The sequence below is a fragment of the Panthera pardus genome, unplaced genomic scaffold, assembly GCF_024362965.1.
Source record: "Panthera pardus isolate Hobbes unplaced genomic scaffold, ASM2436296v1 HiC_scaffold_4, whole genome shotgun sequence".
Taxonomy (NCBI): Eukaryota; Metazoa; Chordata; class Mammalia; order Carnivora; family Felidae; genus Panthera; species Panthera pardus.
Genome location: NW_026526969.1, coordinates 7027600 through 7048806, shown reverse-complemented (window position 1 = coordinate 7048806; position 21207 = coordinate 7027600). Strand labels below are relative to the sequence as shown.

At 56.6% G+C, this 21207-nt stretch overlaps 3 protein-coding genes across 8 annotated transcripts in view; 2 read left to right on the top strand and 1 right to left on the bottom strand.

The window, feature by feature from the left end:
• STYXL1 (serine/threonine/tyrosine interacting like 1) overlaps positions 1-6633 on the top strand; it is a 90794-nt gene extending 84161 nt beyond the window's left edge. For 5 of the 6 annotated variants that reach the window (XM_053894107.1, XM_053894110.1, XM_053894106.1 and 2 more), the window contains one exon: positions 6382-6633. In XM_053894107.1, the coding sequence (XP_053750082.1) occupies positions 6382-6513 (132 nt within the window). In that variant the 3' untranslated portion in view covers positions 6514-6633. Of the gene's footprint in view, positions 1-2484; positions 3172-6381 lie in introns of those variants that run through there. The other variant, XM_053894111.1, reaches the window with a different exon arrangement.
• Positions 6634-8026: 1393 nt separating this feature from the next.
• On the top strand, positions 8027-13986 carry TMEM120A (transmembrane protein 120A). The gene is made up of 12 exons (XM_019421638.2): positions 8027-8227; positions 9900-10018; positions 10252-10368; positions 12001-12060; positions 12301-12396; positions 12470-12559; positions 12744-12809; positions 12921-12982; positions 13084-13176; positions 13298-13362; positions 13469-13537; positions 13630-13986. Exons 1-12 carry the CDS (start codon positions 8147-8149, stop codon positions 13741-13743), a joined length of 1032 nt encoding a protein of 343 aa, XP_019277183.1. The 5' UTR covers positions 8027-8146; the 3' UTR covers positions 13744-13986.
• Positions 13987-14135: 149 nt separating this feature from the next.
• Positions 14136-21207, bottom strand: part of LOC109250572 (NADPH--cytochrome P450 reductase) — a 63419-nt gene continuing 56347 nt past the window's right edge. Inside the window, exons 4-16 of the mRNA XM_053894105.1 lie at positions 20497-20625; positions 19017-19166; positions 18379-18503; positions 17993-18082; positions 17625-17723; positions 16570-16686; positions 16348-16466; positions 15947-16128; positions 15685-15834; positions 15126-15396; positions 14901-15046; positions 14721-14806; positions 14136-14625 (exon numbers count right to left, since the gene is read on the bottom strand). Coding sequence (XP_053750080.1) covers positions 14481-14625; positions 14721-14806; positions 14901-15046; positions 15126-15396; positions 15685-15834; positions 15947-16128; positions 16348-16466; positions 16570-16686; positions 17625-17723; positions 17993-18082; positions 18379-18503; positions 19017-19166; positions 20497-20625 — 1809 coding nt within the window. The 3' untranslated portion in view covers positions 14136-14480. The remainder of the gene's footprint in view (positions 14626-14720; positions 14807-14900; positions 15047-15125; positions 15397-15684; positions 15835-15946; positions 16129-16347; positions 16467-16569; positions 16687-17624; positions 17724-17992; positions 18083-18378; positions 18504-19016; positions 19167-20496; positions 20626-21207) is intronic.

Genomic DNA, 21207 nt, shown 5'->3' with positions numbered 1-21207 from the left:
TTCTTCTGGTTTCCATTTGCCTGGAGTATCTCTTGCCTCCCTTCACTTTGTGCGCGCACGTGTGTGTGTGCGTGCGTGTGTGTGTGTGTGTGTGTGTGTGTGTGTGTGTGTGTCTCCTTAACATCTGAAGTGAGTGTCTTAGGCAGCATATAGATGAGTCTTCTCTTTTTTTTTAATCCATTTTGCCACTCTGTGTCTTTCGATGGGAGAAGTTAGTCTATTTACATTTAAGGTAATTATTGATAGGTTTGGAATTACTGCCATTTTAACTGTTTTTTGGGGGGGCTGTTTTATAATTCCTTTTTTCCTTTTCTTGCTCTCTTTGTGATTTATGATTTTCTGTAGTGGTTTGCTTATTCCTTTCTCTTTCTCTTTTGTGTATCTATTACAGATTTTTGCTTTGTGGTTACCATCAGACTTACATAAAACAACTTATAACAGCCTGTTTTCAGTTGATAACAACTTAAGTTTGAACGCAGTCTAAAACTCTACATTTTTACTACCCCTCCCAATGTTTTATGTTTTTGATATCCTAATTTACATATTTTTGTCTTAGTTATTTGTAGTATTTTTGTCTTTTAACCTTCACACCAGATTTATAAGTGAACCTACCACCTTTACATTAGATTATTTTGAATTTTACTCTACCAGTGATTCTTATACTTGCCTTTTTTCCTAACACTAATTAGTGCCATTTCATTTCAGCTTTAAGTCCCTGTAACACTTGTAAAACTGGTCTGGAGGTGATGAACTCCTTCAACTCTTGATTGCCTGGAAAACTCTTTATTTCTCCTTCAATTCTAAAGGACAGCTATGCTGTGTAGAGTAGTCTTGGTTGGCAGTTTTTTCTTTCAGCTTTGAATATATCATGTCGCTTCTTTCTGGCTTGCAACATTTCTGCTGGAAAATTGCTGAGAGTCTAATGGGGCTTCCTTGTGTGTACCAAGTTGTTTTTCCTTTGCTGCTTTTAAGATTCCCTCGTTGTCTTTAACTTTTGATTAATTAGTTGTGATATGTCTTGGTGTGGATCTTTGGGTTCCTCTTTTTTAGAATTCTCTGGGCTCTGGGTATCTGTTTCCTTTTCCAGGTTAGAGAAGTTTTCGGTGTTATTTCCTCAAATAAGTTTTCTGTCCCTTTCTCTTTCTTCTTCTGGGACTCCTGTACTGCGAACATTGATCTTCTTGATATTGCCCATAAGTCCCTTAAGGTATTCTTGTTTTTCTTTTCTTCTCCTCCTCCCCTTCCTTCTCCTCTTCCTCTTTCTCCTCCTCTTCCTTCCCCTCCTCCTCCTCCTCCTTCTCCTCCTCCTCCTCTTCTGCCTTCTTCTTTTCTATCTCCTCCTTCTTCTCCTTCCCCTCGTCTTCCTCCTTCTCCTCTTCTTCCTCCCCCTTCTCTTTCTCCTCCTCCTCCTCCTCCTTCTTTTCCTTCTCCCCTCCTCCTCCTCCTCCTCCCCCACTTCTTCCTCCTCCTTGTCGTCGTCGTCGTCGTCGTCCTCCTCCTCCTCCTCCTTCTCCTCCTTCTCCTCCTCCTCCTTCTCCTCCTTCTCCTCCTTCTCCTCCTCCTTCTTCTCTTCCTTCTTCTCCTCCTTATTCTCCTCCTCCTTCTCCTCCTCCTCCTTCTCCTCCTCCTCCTCCTCCTCCTCCTCCTCCTCCTCCTCCTCCTCCTCCTTCTGTTGCTGTTTTGATTGGATGCACTCCACTGCACTGTCTTTGAGTCCACAGATCCTTTCTTCCACTTCATGTAGTCTGCAGTTGAATCCTTTAGTTGTACTTTTTCAGTTTAGTTATTGTATCCCGCAGCTCTGTGATTTCTGTTTGGTACTTTCTTATGTTTTCTGTCTCTTAGCTGGAATTGCCACCAAGGGGGTTCAGGAGAACCTCGGTGAGCGTCTTTATGACATCAACTCTTTATCAGGTAAATCACTTATCCCCATTTCATGAGGATGTTTTTGTGAGGTTTTTTCTTGTTTTGTGAGATTTATCTTGTGAGCAAATATTTTCATGTGCTTATTGACAAATCATGTATCTTCTTTGGGAAAATGTTCAAGTTTTTTTGCTTATGTTTCAATTGGGGTGTTTGGTTTTTTTTGTTGATTTTTAGGGGCTCTTTCTATATTCTTCATATTAGCACCTGGATATCAGTCATTTGGAATGTATTCCTCTGTTTGTTTTTTTTTTCATTTTCCTTGACTCTGTTGGTTTCTATGCAGTGGGGAAAACAGCCACCTCTTCCAGTCTTGAAGGAATGGCCTGGTGTAGGAAATGAACCTTATTGTTCAACCCTTCCCTATTTCTTGGTTGTCTCTCACACCTTTTTGATTGCCAAAGCAGCTTGCTCTGTTCTTAGTGGCTCCCCATAGCTGAGGGTGTGCCAAGACCTGTCAGGGGTCCAGGGGAGGATCTAAGTCTGCATCCAGATTCGGGCTGATTGGAAGCCTGACCTTCAGGCAGCAGCTTAAACAGTATGCAAATATACCCGTTTCAGGGGAAGATGGGAACATAGGCATTTCTGTCTGCTCCTTTTACACTGAGCCACTGGGATGATAGCCAGTTAAGAACTATTTCTTTGTTTGCTACTGTCCTGTTGAACCCATAAACACAAGCCCCACTGGCCACCTGCTTTTGGTTATTTTGGGTGTACACCCAGAGTGGAATGGCTGGATCGGATGGTAATTCTATTTTTACTTTCTTGAGTAATCACTGTACTGTTTTCCACAGCGGCTGCACCATTTTACATTCCCACCGACGGTGTGCCAGGTTTCCAGATTCTCCACATCCTCACTAACACTTCTTATTTTCTGTTGTTGTTGTTGTTGTTTAAATAGTAGCCATCCTAATGGGTGTAAGGTGATATCTCGTTGCAGTTTTTTTTCTTTTTATTGTGTTAAAATACACATAATGTAACACTTATCATCTCAACCATTTATTTACTTATGTGCATCTTAACCATTTTGAAAAAGTATACAGTCCAGTGGTATTAAATACTTTCTAGGGGCATCTGGGTGGCTTTGTCAGTTGAGTGTCCAACTCTTGATTTTGGCTCAGGTCATGATCCCAGGGTCATGGGATTGAGCCCTGTGTTGGGCTCTGTGCTAAGGGTGGAGGCTACTTATGATGCTCTCTCCCTCTGCCCCTCTTCCCCACCTGGGCACGCTCTCTCTCTCTCTCTCTCTCTCAAATAAATTTTTTTTAAATCTTTAAATACTTTCTAGTGTTGTACAGCCATTACCATCATCCATCCCCCCCATAACTGTTTTTATCTTGTAAAGCTGAAACTCTTTTAAGCTCTATTAGACAGTAATTCCCCATTCTCCCCTCCCCCCAAGCCCGGCAACCATCATTCTATTTCCTGTCTCTATGATTTTAACTCTGCTAGTTACCTCATATCAGTAGATCACACAGTATTTTTTCTTTTGTTGACTGGCTTATTTTACTTCTCACGATGTCCTCAAGGTTCATCCATGTTGTAGCGTGTGTCAGAATTTCCTTCTTTAAAAACATTTTTTTTAAATGTTTATTTGTTTCGAGAGAGAGAGGCAGAGAATGAGCAGGGAAGGGACAGAGAGAGAAGGGGACACAGACACAGAATCTGAAGCAGGCTCCAGGCTCTGAGCTGTCAGCACAGAGCCTGACGCAGGGCTCAAACCCACAAACTGCGAGATCATGACCTGAGCCGAAGTCGGACGCCCAACCGACTGAGCCACCGAGGTGCCCCAAGAATTTCCTTCTTTTTAAAGATAGAATAACATTCCATTGTGTATATATGCCACATTTTGTTTTTCCATTCATCCGTTGATGGACACTTGGGTTGCCTCCGTGTTTGAGGTATTGTGAATAATGATGCTACGAATATGGGTGTACAAATATCTCTTTCAAGACCCTGTTTTCAATTCTTTGGGGTGTATACCTGGATCATATGGTATCTCTGTTTTTAATTTTTTGAGGAATCGCCATACTGTTTTTCCACCATGGCTGTACCATTTTACATTCCCACCAACAGTATATGAGGATTCCCTTTTCTCCACATCCTCACCAATGCTTGTTGTTGTTTTTTGTTGTTTTTCTTTTAATATTATAACCATCTTAATAGGAGTGAGGCATTATCTTACTATAGTTTTGGTTTGCATTTCCCTAATGATTGGTGATGTCGAGCAAGTATTTTCGTGTACTTATTGACCATTCATGTATCTTCTTTGGAAGATGTCTATTCAAGTTTTTTGCTTATGTTTCAATTGGGCTGTTTGGTTTTTTGTTGAGTTTTAGGAGTTCTTTCTATATTCTTCATATTAGCACCTGGATATCAATCAGATATATCACTTGAAAATGTTCCCTCCCAAACTGTGGCTTGCCTTTTCACTCTGCTGATTGTGTCTTTTGATGCACGGAAGTTTGTTTTGTTTGTTTGTTTGTTTGTTTTTGATTTGTCCAATTTGTCCATTTTTAATCCCCTGTACTTTTGGTATCCTATCCAAGAAATCATTGCCAAATCCAGTGTTATGAAGTTTTTCTGTTTTCTTCTAAGATTTTTGTAGTTTAAGCTCTAACACTTAGGTCTTCAATCGTTTTTGAGTTAATTTTTGTATATGATGTAATGTTAAGTGTTCAACTTGACTCTTTTGCATGCGGGTATCCAGTTTTCCCAGCACCACTTGGGCTTTCTCCATTGAATGGTTTTGGCACCCTCCTTGAAACCATTTGGCCACATATACAAGGGCTTATTTCTGGACTGTCTATCCTATTCCTTTGGCTTAAATGTCTATCTTTATCCCATTACTACACTGTTTTTGATTACTATAGTTTTGTAATAGCTTCAGAGATTTGAAATCAGGGAATATGAGAATTCCAGTGCTGTTCTCTTTTTTTCAAGACTGTTTTGGCTATGTGGGGGTCCCTTGAGATTCTATAAGAATTATAGGATGGGCTTTTCAATTTCTGCATGAAATGCTGTTGGGATTTGGTAGAGATTGTATTAAATCTATACATCACTTTGGGTAGTACTGACATCTTAACAGTATCAAGGCTTCCTGTCCATGTGAATGGGCTGTCTTTCCATTTATTTGTGTCTTTTTCATTTTTTTAAATGTTCATTTATTTTTTAGAGAGAGAGAGAGAGAGAGAGACTGACGCCGAGCATGAGCGGGGGAGGGGCAGAGAGCGAGGAGACAGAATTGGAAGCAGGCTCCAGGCTCTGAGCTGTCAGCACAGAGCCCGATGCAGGGCCTGAACCCACAAACTGCGAGATCATGACCTGAACCAAAGTCTGACGCCTAACCAACTGAGCCACCCAGGCGCTCCTATCTGTGTCTTTTAAAATACCTTAGAGCATGTTTTATTATTTTTAGGTTACAGGTCTTTCACCCCCTTGGTTAATTTTATTCCTAAGTATTTATTCCTTTTGATGCCACTGTAAATGGAATTTTGTTTTTAGTTTACTTTTGAGATCATTTGTTGTTAGTGCATAGATATACAACTAATTTTGAGTGTTGGTTTTGTAATTTTGCAACTTTGCTAAATTCATTTATTCTAACAGATTTTTTGGTGTAATCTTTAAGGTTTTCTACACATAAAATCATGTCACCTGCAAACAGAGGTAATTTTACTTCTTCCTTTCCAATTTGGGTGTCCCTTCCTTCCTTCTTTCCTCCCTCCCTCCCTTCCTGTCTCTGGTTAGGACCTCTAGTACAATGTGGAATAGAGGTGGTGCAAGCTGGCATCCTTGTCTTGTTCCTGATCTTAGAGGAAAAGCTTTCAGTCTTTCACCGTTGAGTATGGTATTACCCGTGGGCTTGTCCTATATGGCCTTTATTATGTTGAGGTATGTTTTTTCGGTTCCTAGTTTGCTGAGGCCCATTTTTCCTTTTTCCTCTGTCCTCAACCCAGATAGAGACCAGTTTGTCCTCTTCCTTCAGGTAATGACCCTTCCTTCATTTTAAGGTGGACACCTGAAGGAAAGCAGTTGCGAGTTCCCTTCTTCAGAGAATTTCCCCACAGTTCCCTTCCCCTTTCCATTCATTTAGCCGTTCACAATGCCCACCTTTGTTGGGGCTGCACTGTGTGCCGGGCATGGGCATGGTACTCTCCTGCCCGCAGAAGCTTTCACCATGTTGTCTCAGCCTTCACAGGAGCCGTCTGAACTAAGAATGATCTCTGCCCCCATATCCAGCAGCAGATGCGCAGAGGTGCCTGCTCAAAGCAGAGCCAGCTCCTATGACTCCTTGCCCTGATGTATTAACTCCAGGCTGCTGCTGCTTCTGTGTCCAGCCATTAAGCTGTGTTGCTGGCCCACAGCAGGTGCCTCCTGTCCCTCCTGAGCTGGCTGTGATAGAGGTGGAAGGGCTCAGGTCCAGTCCCTGAGGTCTGCTGTCTCTCCTTGCATTGACAGAAGTCCTGGGCCTACGTCAAGAAGTGTAAAACCAACATGCGTCCAAACCGGGGCTTGGTGGCTCAGCTGTCAGAGTGGGAGAAGGTCGTCCTCGGAGACCGTGTCACAGACACCTTGGATCCACTCTACTGATCTTTTTGTGGCCCAGCTATGGGTCCCGAAGAACCTCGCTTGGGGGCTTCTTGTGGGTACTGGGCCAGGCTGTGTAACCAGGTTGGTGTGGAAAGAGAAGGCCTTTGCTGTCTGAAGTCATGTAGCAGCCTCCTGTAGTGGTTCTTCTCCGGCTCCTCGTTCATGCCACAGAGCAGGCAAGACTCCGCAGGAATCCCCCCATCCCTGGGTCATCCTGGACACCCTTCCTGCACTCCTGAGGCTGCCTCTGGAAAAGCATTTGGCTGTCTGAACAGCTATCCCACATGCCCCGGTGACTTGGACCCTTTGGAGGCTATCTGGGAGGAGTTCCAGGGGAACTGCCTTACGTTGGTCCACAGGGGTGTCACAGTGCCCACCTATGGGCAGAGATCCCCCCCCCGCCCAGCTCCAGAGATGCCAGGCCCAGCCTTAGCCAGGTGTCAGTCTCCACAGTTCTGACAGGTTTCTGGCACGGGGCACACCGTTGCCTCATCCCTGGTCCTAGAACTCCCCAGCCAGTCCGATGGCTTCTTCAGAGTTCCTTTCCTTCTCCCCCACTCATTTCCTCCTGACTGGCTTCCCCAAGAAGAGATTTCCACCCCTCCTATCTCCCACACCCATGCTTCTGGAAATTCCTCAGGTCTTAGGGGGATTTTCTTCGGAATGTGCTTCCAAGCCCTGGAAGCACCCACAGCACAAGTCAGGAGATGGCACAGACGATGGGACTGACAGGGAATTTGGGATGTCTGCCCCTGTTCAGTCACCAAACATTCTCTGCCACCCACGTGCGGCTGGGGAGGGACCTAGAGGTGAAGGCCATCTCACCTTCCAGGACTCTTTGCAGAAGGGTGAAATTGTCCTGCTCCCCAACGGAAGCCCAAGCCCTCAAGGAGTGGGGTTTTGCCCGACGGATAAGGGCTTTCCAGCCAGCTCAGGCCTGAAATCCGTTGGGCTAGGAACAGGAACAGAGTTTGGGAAGGCTGCAAACAATGGCTCTGTGGGTTAGGGACCTCCTGGTAGGAAGGGCAGAGCCGCTGGCACGTTTTCTTTGGGGACCTGGTGGGGATTAGCCTTGTGTGTTAGGACGGGCAGTCTGGTGGCTCCTGCGAGGACAGTAGCGGTGAGTCTGGAGGCTGGGAGACCGTAAGGCTGCCGCTGTAAAAATCCAAGCCAGAAAAGAGGCTTGGAATCCTCTTCCTGCAGAGGTGCTGCTTTCCCAAGGACGAAAGTGTTTGAGGCAGGGGTCACCCCCGTGGGCTTCAGTTTACTGTCAGCGTGACCGGGCGGAGCTCTGCGGGGCGTAGCACGTGGCTGGCACGATCCCGTGGAGCCCGAGCTGGAGCCGGCGACCCCGGCGCGCGCCAGCCCCAGGATGGGCTGTGAGCTGCGAGCGGCGGGGAGAGCGCCCCAGCACACGTGGCCCCGCCCCCGCCCCGCCCAGGGCTCGGATTGGCTCAGGCAGGGGGCGGGGCTAGCGCTCTGGTAGCTTCAGGCCTTTTCCCATTGGTGGTCTTGGCGGCGCGAGCCCGGAAGCGGACGGGGGCGGCGGCGGAGGCGGCTGAGGCGCCTCGGGCGGGCCGGGGTTGCGGCGAGGTCCCAAGACTCGGCTTGTCCGGCGTGTGGCCCGGCAGCCATGCACCCCCCGGCCCCGGGCCCGTTAGGCGACTGCCTGCGGGACTGGGAGGAGCTGCAGCAGGACTTCCAGAGCCTCCAGGTGAGTGCCAGTGCGGGCGTCCATTGGCCCAGAGCCACGTCCCTCTGGCTCGAGGTCAAGGGTCGGGCAGCCCTGGGTCAGGCAGTGGGGGCTCAGGGCCAAGGGTCGAGGACGCTGGCGTGGCACCGGAGGGCGAGGAGGCCCTGGGTGCTGGTGGCCCTAGCTGGACCCTCCTCTCGGCCTCAAATGAGTGTCCGGCGGCAGCCCCCATCGCCGGCACTGCCGCTGCGACCCTGGTGGGGACCCGCTGCACCTAGCGGACCTGGGGCCTTGTGCGGGGGCCTCGGAAAGAGGTCCCTGCCCCGTCCTCTCCCAGGAGAGCGGCCTCCTGAGTCAAAGCCGGCCAGGCCCAGTCTTGGGTCGGTCACCTCGCAAACGTGCCGTGCCTCGGGCGCCGGGCGCCGGCACGGCTGGAGCCAGAGCAGCGCCAGCAGCGCGGTCCCCGCCCTAGGACAGCGCTGGGAGGTCTGGGCTCCCCCGGGAGGCAGGGTAGTGGTGTGTAGGTGAAGTGCCTGGATGGGGGCGGGGCCCATCCAGGGTGAAGGACAGCAGCCACGGAGGCAGGACTATGTGGCTACTGTAAAGAGAGTGAGGGGAGAAGTGGGTGGGCCAGACCCTGCAGGGACCTCATGGACGGGATTGGAATCTTTCTGATACCAGTAGGGAGCCATGGGAGGAAGTGTCTGGATCTGACTTGTATGCACCCTGTGCTGTTCTGTGGGGAGCCCCGAGGGGAGGGGTGAAGGCTGCTGGTCTCCTCTGGACAGGAGAAACTGGTTGGTAGGGGTGGCAGATGCAGCACATGTTGGGTTCTGAGGGGGGTGTGGTGGCCCCTTTGGGCCATGGGAAACAAAAGAAGACCTAGAAAGGGTAGAGTACCTAGGCCGGCTGGGTACTTGGTCATGGCTTTATCTCTCCTGAACTGGTTCCAGCTCCTTCCTGTCTGCACTGAAGCCTTGTAGCCCAGCCTGGGCCTGGCCAAGGCTACTGTCACTAGAGTTTCTCCTGGAGTCCTGGGCAGAGCAGACTTAGTCTCCCAGCTTGGCCACCCCTGCCTGACCTTCCTCACACTTCCTATGGTTGTCTCCAGGCTTCTCCTCTGGAAACTCACCCACCAGGGCAAAGTGCTCTGGGAAGCTTTGGGCCAAAGGTGCTGGGGGAGGGGTAGAAGGACTGATCTTACAGCTGGAGGTCTAAGGGCTGGAGCCTGATGACCTTTAACCTGGGAAGCAGATGCGGGGAGTGCCAGAGCAGCAGGCGTCTTGGACAACCTCAGCTCCCCTGTGCTAGCAGGCCGGGTAGGCAGGAGGATCCGAGAGGACCAGGGTGGCTTCAGGCAGCCTGATTGGTCCAGAAGGTAGACCTTGGGCCTAGAATCCGAACTCGAGGTGGGAACAACTAGTAGGTGGGCTGAGACCAGGAAACTTTCAGAAACTAGTCTGTTTCTGGGACAAGGGGGTCGTGATGGCCTCTGGGCTTTGAGGAGGAGTCCCATCCCCTTGCCTGCCTTGGGGAGAGGGCAACCTCAGGGAGGTCCTTGGGCCGGCTGTCTCCTTTCTTTCTCAGACCCTCCAGAGGAGCCCCTGGGGCGTCTCTGCCCCACGCCCTGTCCAGCAGGCGCTGGCTCAGGGGCCTTCTAACCAGCCTGAGCCTTCCCCTGCCTGCTCCCCAGGAGACCCACCGGCTGTACCGCCTGAAGCTGGAGGAGCTGATCAAGCTGCAGAACAGTTGTACCAGCTCTATCACTCGGCAGAAGAAGCGGCTCCAGGAGCTGGCTCTTGTCCTGAAGAAGTTAGGACCCTCCCCCGCCGCTTCCACAGTCCCCCGTGCCTCCCGTACCGCCCTGGCCTAGGGCTGGGGAGTGGGCGTCGGATCTGGGTTGGGGGAGAGCTGGCACAGACTCTTGAGTGTCCCAGGCGTGGCGTCTCCCCTCGCTGGGTCCTGTTGACCCTCCCGCCCCACGGGTGTCGGCTGGGGATACCTGGGGGCCCCCTGCCCTGACTCTGGCTTCTGTCCACCTGCAGATGCAAACCCTCCCTTCAGTCGGAGGCTGAGGAGGCTGCACGGGAACTGGAGAACCAGATCAAGGAGCGCCAAGGCCTCTTCTTCGATATGGAGGCCTATTTGCCCAAGAAGAATGGGTGAGACCCCCCTCCCCCAAGCTCCATTCAAGATGCTCCTGGGCGGCGGCCTGAAGAGCAGTTTCCTTTGGTTGCTTGGCTGGCAAATGTTCCCTCGACCTACTCTGGGCCGAACAGTCAGGCCCAGCCCTGTGTCCGGGAGATGGCACGAGTGACAGTGACAGTTCACGGAGATGGGTGCTTTGGGGAGGAAGGACAAGAACTAGAGGAGCACAGTGAGGGGTGCCTCACCCAACCTGAAGGTCAGGGAAAGCGTGGAGCACGAAGGAGTGAGCCTGGCGGGCATGGGAGGGTGGAAACCGCAGGTCTGGCCAGAGCTCAGGGAGGTGGTGGGCGACCAGAGGGGAAACCAGGCCTCGGAGTTTGCTTTGGCCCCAGTAGGCCGGGCAGAGGGACCTTTAGATCAGCCACCGTCACTGAGGAGAGTGGCAGGGGACAGTGTACAACCCTTGGCCGAGTAAAAGAGACCGCAGGCAGCAAGACAGCTGAGAAAGAGCATGTTCCAGAAGGAGGGGACAGCAGCCTCAGATCAGATGGCCCGGGGGGTCAGATGCCATACGGAAGGGAAATGTTTCCTGGAAGTCAGGGCGGCCTTGGAGAGAACCACTCCACAGGATGGTGGAGGTGGAAGTTGGTAAGCGGGTGACCAAGAGCTGGGGGACGGGCACATTTAGGCAGCTCTTCCCAAGCTTGGCTGTGAGTGGAAGGGGAAACCAGCAACTGGAACTTGGCCTAGGGGTGGGGGTGGGGGAGTGCTTTTGCTGCACCCTCGTTTGTGTGTGTGTGTGTGTGTGAGTGTGTTACTTTGTACCTGGGGAAGACCTGGGCACATGTACCTTCGGGGAGGTGGGACCCTCGGAGTGAGAGACCCAGTAAAGGGAAATCCCTGGGGAGGTGGGAAGTGCTGGGCGTGGGCCCTTCTCATTTGTGAGGGGAGGGTGAGCAGAGAGGGTGAGGAGGGAGGCCCAGGAGAGGTCAGCCGCCTGGAGGGAGGGTTTGACGAGGCCACTGCAGGGATGGCGTAGGGAGCTGGGGGTTATGGGGTCGACAAAGTGGCTGACGTGCAAGGGGGGCTCGAAACCTCAGCTGGCTTGGGAAAGGAGCCTGGGGTTGGGGGGCCTGGAAGCCTCAGAGAGGGCCAGGGTCCACATGGGGCAACCCACCTGGGAGGCTCAGGGTCAGAGCACAGGCTGAATTTCGGAGGGAGCCCTTCTGGGCCGGGAGGGGGCCCTGGCGGGGCGGACTGGGGGCTGAAGGCTGTCAGGTAGCAGGAATGGGGGAGGTGATGGCGGGTGCGTGCGCTCACAGGCACCGAGCCCTGCCCCGGGCTCGCAGGGGCCATCCGAGATGTGGGCACGGCTGCCGGAGGGTGGGAGAGCCAGGCCGCCTTGGAGGCCCTGGGGAGAGACCAGGGAGGGGACGCTGCTGGTTTACCCTGGAGCGGGACTGGGGAGCAGGCAGAGAGGCTGGGCCTTGGCGTCTCCCTCCCCTCGAGTGGGGCCGCAGCACCCCCAAGGTCGGAACCCTAGGCCAAGGCCACGGGAAGTCCGGGTAGGGATGGCGGCCCCAGCTCTGCGCCTTTGGCTGCCCTCCCCGTCGGAGCCTCTCCTCACCTGGTGTCCCCTCTCCTAGGTTGTACCTGAGCCTGGTTCTGGGCAATGTCAACGTGACACTCCTGAGCAAGCAGGCTAAGTAATTTGTTGTCGTGGGCTGGGTCCCCACCCTGCTCGCCACCCTCCCGGGTCCTTTCCATCCCGCCCCAGCTGCCCCGGCTAAGCCTCAGGGCGCAGCGGTCAGCGCCGGGGTCGCTGTCCCGGGCCAGCCCGTGCCTCCTGCGGAAGTGTGTCTGGAACAGGAGCCTCCCTTCCGGGTGGAGGCGAGGGTGGGCCCTGCCGGCACCCCGGCCTGTCCCACGAGTGTGTGCCCACCCAGGTTTGCCTACAAGGACGAGTACGAGAAGTTCAAGCTCTACCTCACCATCATCCTCATCGTCATCTCCTTCACCTGCCGCTTCCTCCTCAACTCCAGGTGGGTGCGCTGCTCAGGACTAGGCCCCCGCCCCCCTCCAGGCTCTGGCACCAACCCTGTGTCCCCTCCTCAGGGTGACAGACGCCGCCTTCAACTTCCTGCTGGTCTGGTATTACTGCACACTGACCATCCGAGAGAGCATCCTCATCAACAACGGCTCCCGGTGGGCGAGGGGGCGAGGCGGGCGCTGGAGCTCCCCGGGGAGGGGGTGCGTGCCCCGGGCCCCCGAGAAGCAGGCACCGGACCGGGGTGCTGCTTTCTTCCCGCCTCGGCCTTGCTCCCTGCCCTGAGCACCAGTCCTGGGGGTTGAGGGGACAGGAGTGACACTGGCTTCCCTATGTATGCAGGATCAAAGGCTGGTGGGTTTTCCATCATTACGTGTCCACCTTCCTGTCGGGAGTCATGCTGACGTGGTGAGTGGCAGGGCTTGGCTCCCGGGCCCTGGGGGGTCGAGGGGGCGAGTGCGGGCCAGAAAGGTGGTGCCCCCCCGAGCTCCTTACCCTTCCCACCGCTTTCTCCCTCAGGCCTGACGGCCTCATGTACCAGAAGTTCCGGAACCAATTCCTGTCTTTCTCCATGTACCAGAGTGAGTATCTCAGAGGGCCCCGCTCGGCTCAGGAATCCCCCACGGGGAGGGGCGGGCCGAGGACTTGGGGCCCCAGCCTGGTTCTGATGCCCCCGCCCCAGGCTTTGTGCAGTTCCTGCAGTATTACTACCAGAGCGGCTGCCTGTACCGCCTGCGGGCCCTGGGCGAGAGGCACACTATGGACCTCACCGTGGGTGAGTCGTGCGTGGCCGCCCTGCTTGGGAGCCCTGACAGGGGGGCCGGAAAGGGGAGTCCTCTCCTGTCCACGTGGGTCTGAGAGACCGTGCCCATCTCCGTCCTCTTTCCTCCCCGCAGAGGGCTTCCAGTCCTGGATGTGGCGGGGCCTCACCTTCCTGCTGCCCTTTCTTTTCTTTGGACACGTAAGTCGTCTCTGCCCCTGCGCGTCTGGCTGGGCATCCCCGTGTTCTGGCTTTGGGCCCGAGTGGGGACGGGGATCTGCTGCTTGAAACCTCCCATTCCTCCCAGTTCTGGCAGCTTTTTAACGCGCTGACGTTGTTCAACCTGGCCCGGGATCCTGAGTGCAAGGAGTGGCAGGTGAGCGGGGTGGGGGGGGGGGGGGGGCCCCCGGAGAGGCATGCCGGGAGGGCCGGCGCCCGGCCCCGTCCTGACCCCGCTTCCTCCCCCAGGTGCTCATGTGCGGCTTCCCCTTCCTCCTACTCTTCCTTGGCAACTTCTTCACCACCCTGCGGGTTGTGCACCAGAAATTCCACAGTCAGAGGCGTGGGAGCAAGAAAGAATGAGCCTGGGCCTTCCCCCGCCCGCCCGGCTCCCTACGACACCCCTGGCCTGGAAGCGGGTTCTGGCCCCTGTGTTGAGGGGGTAGGGGGCTCCCCTCAACCGGGAGGGTCTCTCCTGCTCTCCCTGGGGTGTTGTGGGCTCTGTGGGCCCCAAAGGCTGTGCTGGAGAGGAGGGGCCTGGGCCTATGGCCCAGGCCTGCGGGGAGCTGGGGGCCGGCAGCCTCAATAAAGGAAGAGCGGCACAGAGGTGGCTTGAGGCGTGTGCTCTCCGAAGGGTGAGGCAGGGCCTCCGCGCCACCACAGCATGGGTTCTCGGGGCTCCTGAGCTGCTCTCTGGGGGTCTGAGTAGACCCAGGGGGGAGGCCCCGGATCTGCTCAAGCAATACCAGTCAAAATACAGAAAACAGAACTTTATTCCAAGGATCAGAGATTATTTAAAATTATTTACAGTCATTGAAAATAATGCGGAGGGGCTGGGCCCCAGCTCAGCTGAGAAGAGCCCCTTCTGTACAGCCACCAAGGGCCGGAGATGTTCACAAAACACAGGCCCTGGTCTCCCCTGACCACATGCCCTGGGGCCGGGGTGCGCCAGAGGGTGCATCTGGGGCCTGGACCGGTCCCTCGGCCCACCTCCCGCGGCAAGAAACCAGCCAGGAGACTGGCAGAAGGGAGCGAGGAAGGTGATTACAGGGAAAAGCAAGTCTGTGGGGCTTGAGGGGCAGGGCAGGGCCGGGCCGCCCCTAGCTCCACACGTCCAGGGAGTAGCGGCCCTTGGTCATCAGCTTCTTGATGTAGTCCACGGCCTGGGCGTGCTCCATGGCCCCCACCTCGGCCACGATGTCGTAGAAGGTGTTCTGCACGTCCCTTGCCATGTTCCGAGCATCCCTGGGGCAGGATGGAGGTGGCACTGGGCAAGGGGCCCCCCCAACCCCGGGCAGGCAAGCCCCACCCCGCCCCTCCCCTCCTCTGCCCCCACTCACCCGCAGACGTAGATGTGGGCACCCCCCTCGTGGATCAGCTTCCACAGGTGCTCCTTGTCCCTCTTCAGTAAGTGCTGCACGTAGACCTGGGGTGGGGGGGGGGGGGGCAGAGGTGGCACGGTGACGAGGCAGGTCCCGCGGCCCTGAGGCCCAGCCCAGAGGGGCCGCCCGAGGCCTCACCTTGTGGGGCTGCTCCCGAGAGAAGGCCACGTTGAGCTGGGTGAGGGAGCCGTCCTTGTGGAACTGAATCAGCTCTTCGCGGTACAGATAGTCCTCGTCAGACCGGCGGCAGCCGTAGTAGAGCAGCGTCTCCCCCACATCCTTGCCTGGGGCGGCGGGCAGGGGTGAGCAGGTACCCAGGCACACGGAGCCCCACGGAACCCCACCCCGTGCCCACACACTTACCCTGCTGCCGCAGCCAGGCCCGCTCCTGGATGAAGCCTATGAAGGGTGCCACCCCTGTGCCAGGGCCCACCATGATGACAGGGGTGGTGGCCTTGAAGGGCAGGCGGAACTGGGACTTGCGCACAAACATGGGCACCAGGGCCCGGCGGCCGTTCTCCCCTGCAGGCTCCTTGGCCCGTAGCCAGCTGGTGGCCACCCCCTTGTTGATGCGGCCAGACTTGGTCTCGTACTCCACCGCCACGGCACAGATGTGCACGGAGTTGGGGTGGACCTGGTGGGAGTGGGGCAGGGGTGAAGACACCTGAGGCCCTTCTCTCCTGTCCCCCCTGGCCCTGTCACCCCAGCCTCCTCAGCATGGGGGCTCTTCTCACCCTTCCTGGTGCCCAAACCTCAAAAGCCCCTTTCCAGCAGCTGTCCTGGCTGGCTCTCAACACCAGTAGAGAGCCGTTTGCAGTCTCGTGGTCCAGCCCGCTGGACATGAGGCGCTTGGGGCAGAGCTGGGGCCACAGCTCAGGGCACCCATCGGCTGTGTCCTCCCTACGTGGGCTGGGCCTCGCACCTTGGAGGACGAGGCGATGGAGTAGTAGCGGGCCTGGAGACGAGGCAGCAGCTCACACAGGTGGTCGATGGGGGGCCGCAGGGACGGGTAGTCCTGCAGGATGGCCAGGATGTGCCGCCGAGCCTCCACCACCCAGCTCAGGTACAGCTCCTGGGGAAGGCCAAATGCGGGGTGAGACCTGGAGGGGAGTGAGGGGAGGCGCCGTGGCCCAGGTGACAGGGCTGAGGTGGTGGCTCCCCGGGTGCGGTGGCAGCAGGCCTACCTTGCCCTCGCCCGAGGAGGACGCCATCTTGCGCAAGTGCTCCTGCTCAGAGGGCTCCGAGGCGTACTGTGCCAGCTCATAGAGCACATTGGTGCGTGGCGGGTTGGTGATGTCCAGGTAGTAGGTGAGGGCCGTGCGGTACGAGGTGGGGCAGGGGAAGGGGTGCTTCTTGTTGGAGTCCTCTGCAGGGAGAGGGGAAAAGCATTTGGGGTTAGTGGCCGCTGCCCAGCTAATCTGTTCCAGAACCTGGAATCGTGGGGTCTTGTGTCTGAGGGCCACGAGGGCACCAGGGCTTTGGGCTTAAGCAGCTCAACCTATCTACGGCGTTGCCAGGGGCCCATTCCTGCCGGCTGCCTCGGGTCCCGGGCTGGAGGGCAGGCAGCCTCGATTCCAGGACTCACCGTCCAGATTGTTCAGGGACATGATGACGTCCAGGTCAGCACCCAAGATCTTGCCGAGCTGGCTGACCAGTGCAGAGTCATTGGCTGGGTAAACGGCCACATGGTCCCCAGATTCATACCTAGGGTTGGTGGGGGGGTGGATTCGAGGCTCAGGAGGGGGCGGAAGGCAGGGCCCGGAAGCTCTGAGAGGGGTGGGTTGGGGGAGGGGGTGGCTGCCAGCACCTGAGTTTGGAGTCTGAGATGTCTAATTCCAGGTGCATGAGGTGTCGCTCAGTTCCCTGGTTCAGCTTCCGGTTGGTGGTGACCTCAGCCAAGAACGGATTCTTGGCATCAAAGGGGCTGGGTGGGAAAGAGAGCAGCTCAGTGATTGGCCAGGCCCTCAATCTGAATCTTCCTGCCCCCAAGGGACCCTTCTGGTTTCACAGAACACAGGGAACCTTAGAGCCAGCCTCCCAGGGCCCCAGGAAACCTCTCCAATTATGTAAAAGGTTCTCCCAACCAGATTCAAGGCAGTGCCCCCAGTGACCCCCAGAAGTGGGCAGAGCTAGGTTATCAGTGTCTCCATTTACAGATAAGGAAACTGAAGCCGGTTCCTAAATGTGGGGGAGACCCTTCACCCACTACCTGTTTGTGGGCCGAGTGCATAGGAGGACCAGGCCCCTTGTAGATGGCTCCCTATGACAGAAGGTGCCTGGGTCCCGCCTGCACAGTCACTGAAATGTTGGGTTTCCTGTTAAAGCAGGGCCACTGGTCTTAAATCCTCAGGGTGTTAGGGGGACTTTTTCCTGGGCGGCTCCAGGAATCTGGGCACCGCCCCGGGGTAAGGCAAGTCAGGGGCCCAAGAGAGGAATGCTGTTTTTGGATAAAAAGTCCAAATACTGAGGCAGGTTTTAAGAAAGTGAGTCCTTCCTGCCAGGGTTCAACCTGGACCCACAGCCATACTCTGGATGTCCTGCTCCAGGCACTGGTAGGGGCCTCCCCACCCCCGGATACTTAGAGCAAAATGTCACATTAAGTACAAACTGAGCAAGTGTCTGTCTCCTGGTGGCCGTGCCCTGGCCTGAGGGACCCCTGGGAAGAGCCAGGGGGCAGGGCCTAGGTGCGGGTCTGCCTCTGTTCCTCTGCTCCGGGCCTTACGCCCTCCCGTGTGGTGGAGGTGAAGTCATGGGTGCTCCCACCCACACCCACTCGCGGGCAAGGGCCTGCAGGGACACACGGGACTGCCAGCCACTGGGGGCACCCACGGCCACGGGCCCCCAACCGTGCTCTCTACTCACGGTTTCTGGTTCTCGTAGCTCTTCAGTCGGCCCATCTCCCCCGTGTACACCTTGGCCACGTCTATGTCTGTGTGGACCACGAGCTCGTACTGGCGAATGCTGGCAAGGGGAGACAGGGTGAGGTGGGGAGGGTCCGGAGGATGGTGGGAGGGCTGGGGAGCCTGGGGTGCTGCAGGCTCCGAGGCGATTCTGGGAGAAGGTGAGGAAAGCCCCCCCAGTGCCCGTCCCTTCCAGGCAAAGCCCAAGTGCCTTAATGTGGGGCCCAGGACCCCCTGGTCCAGTGACTGAGCATCTGCCAGCTTCTCCTGGCGTCCCCGCCAGAACCCAGCGGGCCAGGTCTCCCACCCCGTGTGCGGACGCACACTCACCTGGACTCCTCTCCGGTGGCTTCCACCCCGAAGTGTTCGCACACGGCCGGCCAGAACTGCTCTCGCCACGTGATGAAGTCCTCCTCCAGGCTGGCGGAAGGAGGGAATGAGGCCGGCCCCAGGGAGCCCCTCTCCCCGCCCGGCCCGAGGAGCCCCCTGGGATGGGGCCCGAGCCACCAGGTGGCGGTTGGGGCGTCTGTGCCAAGCAGGGGCGCTGGGAGCCCAGAGGACGTAGAAAAGTGAGGGGGGGGGGATGGCACCGGCCTTCCCTTGCCCTCGGTGATGCCTGTACACGTGGCTTTGCGCTCCCCTCACGTGCCAGGGTCGGCCCTGACCCTGTGGGTTCCCCAGACGTGCCGGCCGGGGTCGGGGCTCCGGGCACTCACTTCCCGTCGTCATCGCCCATCCCCAGCTCGAAGATCCGCTGGGCGCCGAGCTGCTCCAGCCGCTTGTCCACATACTTGCCCATGGCATTGAAGTGCTCGTAGGTCTTGTTCCCGAGACCAAACACCTGTGTGGACCCAGGGACGGGCCTGAGGCCTGGTCAGCGGTCAGGGGTGGGTTCCCCCGTGCCGCCCAAGGGTACGCCGCACCCGTGGGCCTCTACATCCTCCAGACAACTTGCACTGTGAGGCGGGCCACCTCTGGCCCCCGGAAGTGGCTTTGTTTCAGTGGCATGCGGCCCCTAGGCCTCCCTCAACCCTGGGCGGCCAGCAGGGTCAATTCACCCTCCCCGCCCGGTGTTCCCGGCCTGGCCTACGGCGGTCAGCCTGCTTTGGTCTACCGCAAATAGTGCCCCCGGAGCAAAGCGGGGCTGGGGACCCGGGAGCAGGGACTGTCAGCACTGGGGCCCAGGGCAGAAGAGAGGCCTGACCCGTGAGCAGCCCTTCCCGCCGGGTCCCCCGCTCTAAGCCTCTGTTCTGACACCTTGGCCTGCCCTGGCTCATCAGGACGAGGTGGGAACTGAGGGTCCAGAGGCACCGTAAGGTGCAGAAGCCATGGGAGAGAAGATGGGGAGGCTCACCGCATACTTGACTCCGGAGAGGTCCATATCCGTCTCCTGGAGCCAGTCGTAGAAGTCCTGTGCGTTGTCCGTGGGGTCCCCCTCGCCATAGGTGGCCATGCAGAACACCGCCAGGGAGTTCTCGATCTCCGGCAGGCTGCCCAGGTCGGCCTGGAGAGACGAGAGCAGGGCCCGGGCCCAGCGACCGTGACTGAGCCTGTGTCAGGGGTGTGCCTGATGGGATGCAGACAGGAGAGCCTAGGCCCTGCCCACGGCGGCTGCTGTGGGATGGGAGGGAATGATTCCGTTGGGAAGGGGCACGAGCAGTCGGAGAAGGCTGCATGGAGGGGGCTGACATTTGAACCAGTGCCTTTCCAAAGGAAAGGGAACAGCAGGCACAAAAGAACATGTGTAAGGGCCTGGGTGTTGACAGGCAGAAGCAGGCTGGGTTCTGGGCACAGAACCACAGAAGGTGGTTCTGTGCACCGGGCCCAGAGGGAGAACCTCATGGTCCCACCACGTCCTGGGACCACAGCAGGGCCCGGGCTCTCGCAAATTCCTAACCAGCTGCTGGCTAACTTAAAACCCAGGTCTGTGGACGGACGGGCGGCGGTGCCGGTCCCCAAGACCCAAGGGTGGGGGTAGAGCGGGTGGCGGACGGTTGGGTTTGGGAGACAGAAGAGCTCGTGTGGTGAACTCAGGAGAGACTGGTTTTGGGGGCAAGTACATCTGGCAGCAGCCCCATCAGGGGAGGAGAAAGATGGCAACTAGGACCTCTTGCCCGTCAGCCTCTTCCCTTACTGTCCACCGCGTCTATGTGGGGCTGGTGGCCTGGCTGTCATTAGCTCCCTGACCCAGAAAGAGGCAAGCAGACGGCTAGAAGTTTCTTGGGCTTTTTTGAGAGCTGCTTCCATGTTAGGGGAAGGGCAGAGAACCGATCCCTTGAGGACAGTGAGCAAGGTGAGCCTGTCCCTCGGCACCACGCTGGGGGCAGAGCACCTGGAAGGGACACTGAGTCCTTCAGACTGAGTCCAGTGGTAGCCCGAGGGAGCGACAGGTCCACGGCAAATGGGGGCCTCTACCCCCAAACCTCAGGCTCCCCGGGCCCCTCCCCAAGTGGCCAGACACACCAGTTAATGCAGCCTCATTTCAAAGCCCAGTGAAGGGCTCCCTGAGATGGCTGCAGGGGGGCGGAGGGAGAAGCGGAGACCCCTCCTCCCCAGACTGAGACCCCTTCATTAACAGGCCACGCCCCCCGCCCCCCCTCTTGCATCCTCTCGCCCCGCCCCGCCCCGCCCAGAGCTGAGCTGGGAAGGCTGAGCGTGGGCGGTGCCAGGCGCCCACGCGCATGCCTGGGGCCGGCTGGCTGCCTGGACAAACGACCGGAGAGGGCCGTCCGTCCCTGTGGCTGACTCGCCCTTTACACACGTCCACGATCCGGATGCCCTGGTCAGTGCTACTGAGGGAGCCAGGAGAAGGGTCGGGAGTGGGGACTACTCACCAAGTCATACTCCTCGGGGTCTGCAGCCATGCCCCGCATCCCGTAGCGGTGCGCGTCCTTGGACAAGCGGTTGGCAAACTCTTCCGCCGTCCCCGTCTGGGAGCCGTAGAACACGATGATGTTCCTGCCCTAGGGAAGGCCAGGCACGTGGGGTCAGTGAGGGACCAAGAGCCCAGAGGCTTCTCCAGAGACTCTAGGTGGCCATAGGGTGGGCTAGGCAGGTGAGGTCTGTCCAAGGCATCCTCTTCCTTCCTGCCCCAAGTCTTCCTAAGTCACTCCGGGGCTATCGTCCCACTGCCCCAGCTACTGTGGAGGACAGTGACAAAGGCCACACAGACATGCAGCTGCTTAAGATCACACTTTGGACAGATTTTTAAAGGACACGTTAAAAAGCACAATGTAATGTTCGGTAAAAAAAAGATGACCATGGGGCGCCTGGATGGCTCAGTCGGTTAAGCGTCCGACTTCAGCTCAGGTCACGATCTCGCGGTCTGTGAGTTCGAGCCCCGCGTCGGGCTCTGGGCTGATGGCTCAGAGCCCGGAGCCTGTTTCTGATTCTGTGTCTCCCTCTCTCTCTGCCCCTCCCCCGTTCATGCTCTGTCTCTCTCTGTCTCAAAAATAAACGTTAAAAAAAAAATTTAAAAAAAAAAAAAAAAAAAAGATGACCAAACAGTATTCTAGCGCAATCCAATTTTGTTCTCTATGCACAAT